This window comes from Trachymyrmex septentrionalis, unplaced genomic scaffold, assembly GCF_001594115.1.
Source record: "Trachymyrmex septentrionalis isolate Tsep2-gDNA-1 unplaced genomic scaffold, Tsep1.0 scaffold16, whole genome shotgun sequence".
Taxonomy (NCBI): Eukaryota; Metazoa; Arthropoda; class Insecta; order Hymenoptera; family Formicidae; genus Trachymyrmex; species Trachymyrmex septentrionalis.
In genome coordinates this window covers 1,142,471-1,154,164 of record NW_017304758.1, presented here as the reverse complement: position 1 = coordinate 1,154,164, position 11,694 = coordinate 1,142,471, and the positions used below count along the sequence as shown (strand labels likewise).

The 11,694-nt window shown below is 33.7% G+C and overlaps 1 protein-coding gene across 1 annotated transcript; it reads left to right on the top strand.

The window, feature by feature from the left end:
* Nucleotides 1-3,535: 3,535 nt before the first annotated feature.
* LOC108745988 (enhancer of split mgamma protein-like) lies at nucleotides 3,536-11,453 on the top strand. The gene is made up of 5 exons (XM_018482444.1): nucleotides 3,536-3,884; nucleotides 4,696-4,790; nucleotides 6,124-6,213; nucleotides 9,486-9,761; nucleotides 10,841-11,453. Exons 2-5 carry the CDS (start codon nucleotides 4,719-4,721, stop codon nucleotides 11,279-11,281), a joined length of 879 nt encoding a protein of 292 aa, XP_018337946.1. The 5' UTR covers nucleotides 3,536-3,884; nucleotides 4,696-4,718; the 3' UTR covers nucleotides 11,282-11,453.
* The last annotated feature ends 241 nt before the right edge of the window (nucleotides 11,454-11,694 follow it).

Here is an 11,694-nt window from a genome sequence, read left to right as displayed (position 1 = left end):
AACGAGATGCATTTTTAGACACGATGTTAAGAGAAATCAGAATACTTATGTTTAATATCGCTTCCTTATTAAAGTAACACAATTAAAAAAACTGAATTTCTTAGAAAAGAGGAAGAATTGTTTTTTCGACTGGACAGAAAATTGAATGATTCACATAATATCGGCAAGAAGGATATATTTTAATATGATTAAATGTCATTTTTGTCATTTTAATTTCACTCTTAAAAAACTACCCTTTTTGAGTTGAGATAATTTTAACGATTTTTAAAAAATTATTTTTTTTGAGTTGACAAGTTTTATAATTTTTTATAAAATTAAATTCACTTTTAATGATCGATAGAATAAAATTTATTTAACTCGTTTATGGTAATAACTCGAAAATCACATTTTTTTATATTGTGTCACTTTTGAAATAAGAGAATGATATCTAATGATATCATGATAAATTTCACAAATTGCTATAGGAATAATGAAAATAAAAAAAGATAATAATTTTATCAATTGTTATTTAATAATATCTTTGTAATGTGTGTTTCAAGTATTCAATTTGATCAACTATATAGTACATTATAGGTACATTAATTCTACAAATATATAAAAAGATTTATTGATATAAATTAAATTATTGATTATATGTATTAAATTATTGATATAAATTAAACAAAGAATTTATATGTACCTAGATATCACACATATAGACATATTGATATTTTTAATAAGATTTTCGCGTAACTATGAAAAAGTCATAAGTGTCATCCTGAATTGTAATAAAGAGCAATATCAAATAGATTTATCTCCGTCGTTTCCGAAAACCTAGGCGTCTGAGGGTCTGGATAAGGCTTTAGATCAGATGGTAAATATACATCTATCGTGGTAATTATTTTAAATTTATTAGCCTCCGCTTTCATTTGATGTCCATAGTTTGCCTGCAAGATTTATTATAGAAAAAAATTAAACTTGAATAGAAAAGTCAAAATCATTAAGTAATAGTAACATGCTATTTTTCAATAAAAAAGTTAGTAGATTATTATTGATAAAAATATACATGTATTATATGATTTTATCATTGCGCTATATTGCACTTTTTTATAAATATAAGATTCTTACAATAGTCGGACGCGCCACACACACACACACACACACACACACACGCGCGCGCGCGGATATATATAAATTTTAGTTAAAGAATTAATGAAAGTGTTGAAGCACTTAAGAAATTAAGAGGCTATTTTATAACTCTCAACGATTGTATAATGCTACAATTAAAATCGTTAAAGGTGACAACGCAACAATTAATTTTTTGTATCTAATAAGAAAAAGACAGAATTAATGAAAATATAAAGCATAAAACTATACATACCACTGTCATCGTTTTATTCATATTATCATTATCTGATATTGTTGAATAATCGCATTTCGTTCTATACTTCATAACATGTGTACGTACTACATTTTCTCGGTGAGCATGATATGTCAATACCGCTAACGGTTTAATTTCGAAAATGGGTTTCATTTCCTCACATGCATGCTTTACATATGCTATATCTATATTATATTCAGTTTTGCAATTGCCTATTGATGTCCTTTCATCTGTGATGAATAGGATACCCGTTTGTAATTTCCCTTTGTAATTTGCTATATTAATACCTAAGTTGAATTGTTGACTGATATGTTTAATAAAATTTTTAATCTTCCATTCGACTGATGGTATGTATGTTGTGAATAAACCACGATTATTGAACCACATCTGAAACGATACTTTGACTTTCAATATGTCTGTCTTGACTTTTCCAATGCCCTGCGATGAATATTTCACAGTCGTTTCCGACGTGATGTCATCCATGAAACAAGAGAGAGCACGCAATCCAATGGGCTGACATGTTATTGTAGAAGTTAATTGCGTAAGTTCGTAAGGTTCTTTATATATTATTATGACTTTGCTTACATTATATGAGTATACCGTATCAAGCTGCACTTGGCTTGAAATATGTATATCGACCGCTAAATAAATAAACAAGTACTTAATTAGATACAATATTAAAATATCGTCATTTATTATACAGAAATTAATCTTTGTAATTCGGTTTTTAAAATTTATATCTTATTCATTTTTAACTAGTAGGATTTTATTTTTTTCTAAAAGATATGTACATATAAAGCATCGTAAATAGACATTGTCTTACAATTTAAATATCCGTGTGTTCGAAAAAAGAATATGTTGAACTTGGTAATTCTTTTTATTTACTTTTTTGTTTTATATATATTGCTTGCATTTATAATATATATCTCTTTTAATTATATTTAAAACGTTGCTAGTAATAGAAATACAAGCATAATAATTGTTAAGAGATTTATGATATTTATGTTAAAAAGAGATTACGCACAAACTGATAAATAAGATTTAATAATAAATATGTATATAGAGTTGAATTTAAATATTTAAATTTATATTTGTTAACTTACTCAGGAAGAACGGAAGAAAGACGTTCGTCAGCATCATGTATTTCCTAATACATTCACTTCGTTAGTTTCCTTTCTGAAGTTCCTTTATATAAAGCAGCATGACTTTGTCATACAATTAGTTCAAAACATACTCGTCATTTAACCTTTAGTTTTTATCTCTATAAACAATATTCTGGCGATGATGTTTACAGCATGTTGTAACAATATGCTGTGCGTCATGTCTTTTTATTAGCATATTTGAAATCTTAGGTACCAGCTTTCTGTTAAATATTATTTTATATAAAAAAAACATTTCGATAATAGAACATTAATTGTACATCATTAGGTCATTATTTAAATATGTATTCGTAAAACATATCTACATTTTATAAAAATAAAATTTATTTTACATTTAGAATTGTAATAAAAATATGTCTTTATATATATAATTTTGAATTATATAATGTAATTTAGTTATTAAATTATATAATTACATAAATATTTTTATAACTGACGTGTTTAATTCAATGTAATTAATTTAAAAGGAATATATGTGCATGTGTATATGTGTGTATGTATTTTTTTGTTTTTTTATTTATTATATAAAATTACTAATTTCTAAATCTATTAAATTTTGTCTTCAAGTCAAAATCTCTCTAATAACAGAGAACAGCAAGGATCAATCAACATTGATAAATTTTGCTATCTATATGAACAATTGATTTACATGCTTCTTTAAAAGTTTATTATACGACGAATCTATTATACGAAAGATCGCAAAATATGAAAAGAAATTTTTTTGTAAGAAGGATTTCGTGTATGATTCCCATGAGAAAGTTCGACGTAATTGATTTGGCAGTGTCGTTGAAATATATTGACTTTGAATTATTCTCTCGTGCGCAGCCCTTCGTACTTTTGTCAGCCCATCGGTACGCATGATTGCGCGCGTGCATTCGTGTGGGTACAACACAACGAAGCATTTGGAGCGACCTTCCTATCCAAAGTAACTTCTCCGGAGGGTTCGTAGTCGGGTGAGGGTAGCCTGTGCTGGAATGGCTGCGGAGAGCATCGAGTCAGTTGGTGTAGAGACTTCACCAAGTGCACCCGCTTGTGTGTCTAATGTCAGCCCGTCTCGATCTGTCAATCTGCTCGACGTGTCGTCGATATAACACGCGTTATCCGATATTTTATCCATTTACATTTCGACACGGGAGATGTAAGATGTCGCGGTGAGACGCCGTAAGGCAAATCGGCTCGTGATATGATCGAACTGTTTGGCAAAAGTCTCGAGGACGATACCGTCGTATGCAATTTTATTTATTTGATAGGATAAACAAAAAGCGGTGGGTTGCAACATTTCATACGCCAGTGCCTAGTAATTCTCTTCAAATGACGATTTTCATAATTGTCATCCGCTGTTGGAGTTGCCGGTTTTGACAAAGGTATATATATATATGTGTTTTACTTATACATTTTTCTGCTTGAAATTCTATCATTTTCTCTGTATGTTATTTATACACATTTTACTACTAGAAATTTCTATCTTTGGTATAAAATTAATTTTTTTTTTAAACGTGTAAAAATAATCTTTGTGGGAAAGATTAACTTTTATATATGACATTTCTCAAATTGCGATTAGTATTTTTGTATAGACGAGTATTAATTTTAAAGATGAATATCTTACACGGTTGTCGAAGTGAATTATGAATAAAATTTCCAATGCTGGCTTTCGTCTGTCTGGATCTATTTGATCTACGGCTTTATAAATCGTACCAGAATTGATCATCTGACACTTGCCTCACATGTTTATTTATTGAATAAATTTGTTGACTGCTAGCAAAACTGCATTTGATTTTTATTATACATTTTCTCATCCGGTTTGACTGGCTATATTTAGTTTCGTTGATGATTGTATTTAATTGCTGATAATATATTCAATGTTATTTATTCTCACATGATTGTAAAACCATAGATTGTAAATTAGCTGTAAATTAAAAAAAAAAAGGACTTTGAACTTAGAAGATATTTAGTAGATTAAATAAATTGAAGCATCTGCATTTGCATTTTTCAATGTTCCTGTCTCTCATGTCATTTATATTTATTATATTATAAATAATCATATACTTACAACTGTGCTCAGATTTTAATTAGCCCTGTTCGTGTTATTGCGATATTTTACTTTATCGTAGAATCTCTTTATGTTATACTCGTATATCGATTACGCTGCATCGATTGCTCTTCTCTCTTTTGCAGTTTCTAGTTCCCTTTCTGGATTTATGTCTTTCCCACCTGCAATGATGTCGTACGATTATCCTCATCCGGTCTCGAGAACATACCAATACAAGAAGGTATTGCAATCAGTATAGTTAAGCATAAATGATAAGCACACATTTTTCTTTTTGCACAACTTGTAATGCGAATTAGAAATGTACTATATAGTGGCGGGCAATTAAGTGCTATTTGATATATTTAATATTTAATTACGTACGCAAGAGAGATTGTGCGAGTTCACGCAGCTGTTTACTTTTCGAAACCAAATTGAAATTCATACATGAGTCACATTCATGAATTGCCGACGGCACGGCACATAGGCACATTTCTACCAATATAGATTAACTTTAATCTCAGTTCAATTTACTCTTTATCTTTTTCTAATTGACTCAGAACTGAAAAAAAAAATGAAGAGTTAGTTAAACCGAGATTAAAATTACACTGTCTTGATAGAAACGGGCCATAGAGATCTATTTTTAGGATTAGAGGCTTATCGACGGTTAATTAGCTCCGTGCTGTGCGATAACATTGATACAGTATCTGCAAGTAATATTTAATAATGGCAAGTACACGTAACGTCGATAATATGAGCTAAGTTCGAGAAATACGAACACACGAAGGATACATTATCGGTTATTTTGCAACTGTTGGAAACTTTCTTCGCTGAAATAGGACTGTTCCTTTAAAAATATAATCCAACTTGCATGAAGAAAACGTCCAACAGTTGCAAAATATACGTTCTGCTGAACGTGGCCATTGATACATAATAATTGCATTTGTATACGATGATTTCAATTTTATTCGCTATTCGATAAATCGATAATCGAGTAGGCGAGTACTTGACGAAGTGTTTCATCGCAGGCGTACATTTGTGGCGCGACATCAGCAATTGATTGTTTTTTCCTCGACGACTTGGCACCTGATGTCGTAAGGCATAAATTCATATTTCTTCTCGCGGTTTAATCGCCGAAGAAATCGTAATCGATAAGGAATGGCACGTAGAATGAATTACCGGCCGCTAATTGAAGTTAAATCATTGCTTTCGGTCCACTGCCTCGGTGTCGCGATGAAACAACGAGAGACCGTGATTCTCGCGCGCGACTCGTCGATGTTCAAGTTACAAATCGAAGATTTCATTCTTGAATTAATGCCGGAGATGCATACGATAAAGCGACGGTGCAGCTCGATTATTACTCACGTTCTGTCGCTTCGGCGCCGCGATTCTCGCCTTCGCGCGTCCCGACTGCGTCATAAATTAGCAATTTACTTTGTGATGAACGATCGGGCACGCGCGTTGAGAGATGCAAAATCGAGGTGCGAAAGATTTCAGCACGAGCTTGGTCGATACGCGAACGCTTGAAGCAATATATGCCGATATGTTGAATTAATAAAATATAACGTATGTTCCAGATAACAAAGCCGCTTTTGGAAAGGAAGAGACGAGCGCGAATAAATCGTTGCCTCGACGAGCTCAAGGATCTTATGGTGGACGCACTGGAGGTAGGTGTGCTGACCTTTTCATTCTCGGTATAAATTATTTAATATTATAGTTTGATATAGCTGCGTAACGTTAAAGTAGCAACAAAATACAATTGTATAATAAAATTTTATTCTAACCTGAAACTACTTTTATGAAAGTATCTAAAAATGTAGCTATAGATACAGATCTAAAAATAAATTTGACTGTGTTTCAAGAGAAATAAATCGGCGCACAATTAGCTAGATATTATATAAATTCTCACAAGAAGTGTTTTTAGGCAGGAAAAATCGCCTTGGACCGAATATAGCATTTTTTCACTCCTATATATGTTTAATCTCGTCGGTCGATTTTTAATGTATTATTAAAAAGAAATTGTTAGACTATCAAAATAATTATATAGAATGCTCAAGCTGGTCGCTAGATTATCAAAACTTTTTGCAGTATTGTTCATCACGCGTAAATTTCTTATATAATTATTTTGATGACTCAACAAAATTATTGTCAGATACATTTTTATCTATTTTAGCAAGATTTCCTTTCCGTACAGGAAGAAAAAGACATTTACAAACCGTATTTAGTAACGTCTTTCTGTTCTAAAATCAATATTATTACTTCGAACAGGTGTTTCGCGAAAGAGTGTTATGAGTTACGCGAGAAAGGTGGTTGACTGTAATAATTGTACCGCGACTTCACGCGTTTGCAACCTTTTTTGTGAGCGGCAATTAACTTTCACTTCGCGCGCGATCCTTTTTTTTTTTCTTTCTTTCTTTCGCACGATCGAGATAAATTGTTTAACGGCGAGAAAAGGTGGCGACATTTCCCGAACGCAAGAATCTTGGTAGAACCGATATACCGTAGCCTGGTTCAGCGAGCACGTGCTATGCTCTCCTTTTTTCTTCCTCCTCGCGAGCCTTCGGAGGAAACGCGTGTTTCTTGCTCGACTCCCACCGACTCTATTTACTGATACCGAGTGTTCTCCCCCTCGCACGTCACCGTCCCTGCTGCAATTTTACGGATCGCGCCTAGCAGGAAACGCATTCTCCGGCCGCAACTACGCGTGCAGGCGATTTTGCTTTTAAACATTCTCAGAGCGTGGGAACCTGCACCCGGCGAACGAGTGTCAACGAAATGATATTCAGTGTGTAGCCAAGCGGATTGCGTTTACACGCGCTTTACGTATACGTGGTATTTAAATATTCTCAATTATCGCCGTCTAATCTCTAATGATAATTGCGTCCCAGCGATACACTCCGCTTCGTATTTACATTGCATGTTCATGTTAAGTGTTACGCATAACCGCACAATTCTCAATCCACGATAATGCGATTCAGATAAACAACTGAAACATTAAAAAACTTAGTTAATTGGACGAACTTATTTAATGCGAGATAAAGCAGGCTGTGCTCTTAAATTCTCTGATAGCACTTGCCACAGAAAATATAATTTTGTGGCAAGTGCTGCAGGATAATTACAGAAAGACGCGTGATTTCTACTTTATGAGAGATTTACGGTATTATTTTTTTCAATAAAAATGTGAAGTATTGCATATTAAAATTTATCTTTAAATAGTCACACTTAGCGTTAAATATATTACTGAAGATCTCATAATAATCAAGCCTTGGTGATAATTACTAAAGTTTTGTAAAATTTCAATCAATTCGGTTAATACAATCAAGCAAACGCTAACTTTACTATATAATTATTAATAAACGCTTGATTATGATTATTATAATTAGTAATACCTAAATATTAAACAAAATATATTTGAGCTATCAGACTTTCTTTATATTGAAAAAAAAGAGTTTGGTAATATCTATCAAACGTTAAGTGAAATAATTTCAATCAAATATTTAATTAACAAAGATAATTTTATTTTTCTTTTAGTAATTATTATCAAACATGGGTGAGTTACATTATTATGTTTGATCCCAGACAACATTTATATTGTGTAAAATATCTAAAAGACGTCTTTTAGATATCTTATGCAACATACATGTTATCTGGGATAATCGCTAAATATTTATAGAAACTCACTAAGTATTTATAGAAAATTGAAATTATTTTTGATTATTATTAATTAAACATTTGATTAAAATTATTATCAGATATTTTTTTTCCGGTGTATTCGGCGAAAATAAAGAAGTTCAGGTCTAAGATTTCCCCGAGTTCGAAAACAACAAGCAAACCGATGGCGCATTAAAGAAGCGCTATTACACATTTCCTGTACATTACGTCTTAAGTGGTACTCGCTACAATGCGCTTCGCTACTGATGGCAATTTGTCGATACCGTCTTACCGCGCGAAACATTCGCCCGCGTGAAACTTACGTTCGCGCGATAATTCGCTGAATCAGCGTGAAAGGCACCGCCGATTTCACCATGCTAATTTTCCAACGGCACATTACCCGGTCCGATCGGCACGTTTCGTACGGCTTAATGCCTGCTGACCGGATGCTATTCTTCTTCTCGCAAAACGTCATGAACTGGCGAGCGTAAAGCTTCCACGCTTAGGCGCTGTGGCCATGATCCTTTAGAGTCGCTCGTCTCCGTTTTTTTCTTTGTAATGAGCAATTGAGTGACGTAAAGTACACCGCCCCGCAGGCGTTAGGAACCGGTAACGATAGCATCTTAATGGCAATCTTTCTCTCTTCTAATGTAAAGAACTCGAGTTCCTTTTTGCGAAATCGTTCGTTTTCTCGCGATACTTAGTGCAGATGGCCGATGAGCGACTAATCTGACAGAAACGGAAGATTTAACTCTGTAGAAGCGCGAAATTGTACATGCTTACGGTAGACGAGTATTGTAGCCGATATAATGTTCATTACACGCTTGGTTGTAATTTAAAACGTGATTGGAAACAGAATTGATGTAAAATTATTAGAATTAATATTCATTATATTATTTTACGTAATAGTGGCGGCAACTATTTTTTTACCAATATTGTATCGTTTATTTGCGACACAATTAAAAAAACAAAGTTTTCCAAAAAATAAGCTTGAATGTTTTAAATCATTAAAATTTGTAATATTAATTTTAAAATTTAATTTTGGTGTAGTAATTGATTGTAGAGGAACAAAAGTATGTTATTTTAAAGTATGTTCTTTTTTATATTTCCGTTCTTTTTCTGTAAGCAACTCCAAAATGATGATTTTTGAGGTGTGTTGTTAAATGAGCGATATATGCTCGAGTCTTTATTTAACTTCTAATTTCATAGGAAAAATGAAATATATTATGAATTTACGAGAAATATGTATAAGAATTGATGAATCTAATAAAACTGAAATGATTTGTAGACTGAAGGCGAGAACATCAGTAAGCTGGAGAAAGCGGATATCCTCGAGCTGACGGTACGTCATCTGCAGAAACTGCAAGCCTCTCGACCCTCCGGATTATCAGTGACAATCGCGAGCGGCGACGAAATTTCGGCGGAAAGCCGCTGGCAATCCGGCTTCGGGCATTGCGCAGCGGAAGCTTACAGATTTCTCTCGTCGCTTCCAGGTGAAGCCGCGGAGAGGCTGGCAAGACATCTCGCAGCTGGTCTCCAAACGGGCCGGCAAACAAATTCACCGGTAATTATCGTTTTCGATCTGTGGGTAATTAATGGATGGCACGGCACGAGGGAAAGCGACAAGGATAAACGAGGTGATCTGTGATCGAGCAACGAATATCGATTACATACATATTTTTCGCTGCTCGCGTCTCATAAATTCATAATACATGAATTCGTAGCGTTAAATCCGGCGCGCCATGTACTGTCGCTACATGTACTGTAAATGTACTTCGCAAAAAAAAAAAGACTTTTAATTGAGGCATTTCACTTTTCGGTGAAATATTACATCGCTTCGTTTACGGTATGACTCGGTTTGCCAACGCTAATTATTGTTGTTAAAGAGATACGAAGTACGTGCCTCGTGTGACAAGTCACCGCTTGTACATCGAATTCGTGTGGTCGGTACAATAGACTTATGCGAGGGAGTTGCAACCTACAATTTACCGCAATTATATTTAATACATATACTTCACTGCCAACGCTGGTAACTAATGATCAAAGTGTGAAAATTATGCAGGCAGTAATATTCGCAATCTGAGAAAATTTAGGTGTCGTATTTATATGAACCGTTATATAGTTAATTACATACAGCAGGGTGTCTTCTGTTAAAGCCATGGCACACAAAAATACTTAAGCAATAAGACGTAAGGAAATCAACATGTTGGATTTACTACAATTTACCGCTTGAGTTTTTTTGTGTGTCATATCTCTTGGTATTCTCATATTTTATGATTATCTTTCGACGCATAATTCTGCAAATTCTAGCAATTCTGCTAGAAAGTTTGCCAAATAAATTAAAAATTTTATTTTAAGAAATAAATAAATTAATATTCTGTATAATATATATTGTATCTGTTTTTACAAGTTTTTTTTATAAGAAATTAATATATTGTAAAAAATATTAATTTTGTATAAAAAGATTTATAAAAAGTAAATAAATGTAGTCACGTCTGACGTTACGTTTGACGAAGTTGTGCCCAAAAATGGCGAAAAGGGTGTTATCGCGATCGAGTCGCAGAAATAGCACGAGTGTTAAGATTTATGATCGCGAAGTGTTAATGACCGCCGTAATGACGACAAAAAATGTGTTCTCCTCAGTCGAAAGCCAACCTGTTATCGCCTACCCTGGCCAATCTGGATCGCATCGCTAACGTCGTAGTACCTTGTCCCGTCGGCACCTCCGGCGAAATTGACTCGACGATACTCTCCACGAACACATCGCCGATAAGATCCACACCTCACACCGATAAAACTGTTGCCGGGATCCATGACGCGGGCACGTCGACAACCGCCTCCTCCACGCCTCGATGTCGGACCTCAGTATCGCTCGTTAACGGCGATGAGAAATTAACAGTAAATTACAGTGCCAAACTGAAGAGTCTGAGGGACCGAGAACCGCCGACGACGATAACGACAACAACAACGATAACGACGACGAGGAATAAAACGAATGACCCGCATAATATTAACGTCGATGACGATGAAGAAATCGACGTAGAACGCGTAGATGATCGCGATCCGATGTGGAGACCATGGTAGCGCGCGAAAACATTTATTATAATAAAAGATCGATCATACATTCCTTATATAGATTGTCTACGAACTTGACATTTTTTAAATCTATAATTGCTTTTGCATATTAGAAAAATCCGATTTTAATCTTAATAAAAAGATTGAGCTATCAAATGTGGGTTCTCTGATCGAAAATAAACATGGGGTGCAAAATTTATTCTTTACTTGTTTACAGGTTTATATAAAAAGGTTAATTTTAAATTGGCAAAACTCATGTATATCATAAATAATATATTGTGTAAAATATTTCTTAACAAATTACAGTTGAGTTATCAAATAATGAAGAATATGAAAAATTATCAGAAGAAAACACGCATACGTCACATACCCCAACAGAAAATAATAGAGTTTTTATTCAAGACTACGTTCAAAAGATTTTT

What these genes read in the sequence shown, in the direction of transcription:
- LOC108745988 (XM_018482444.1), top strand. Translation starts at nt 4,719, where the DNA reads ATGTCTTTCCCACCTGCAATGATGTCGTACGATTATCCTCATCCGGTC. An exon ending in GAACATACCAATACAAGAAG is followed by an intron (nt 4,791 to 6,123) that starts GTATTGCAATCA and finishes CGTATGTTCCAG; the next exon opens with ATAACAAAGCCGCTTTTGGA. An exon ending in GCCGGCAAACAAATTCACCG is followed by an intron (nt 9,762 to 10,840) that starts GTAATTATCGTT and finishes TGTTCTCCTCAG; the next exon opens with TCGAAAGCCAACCTGTTATC.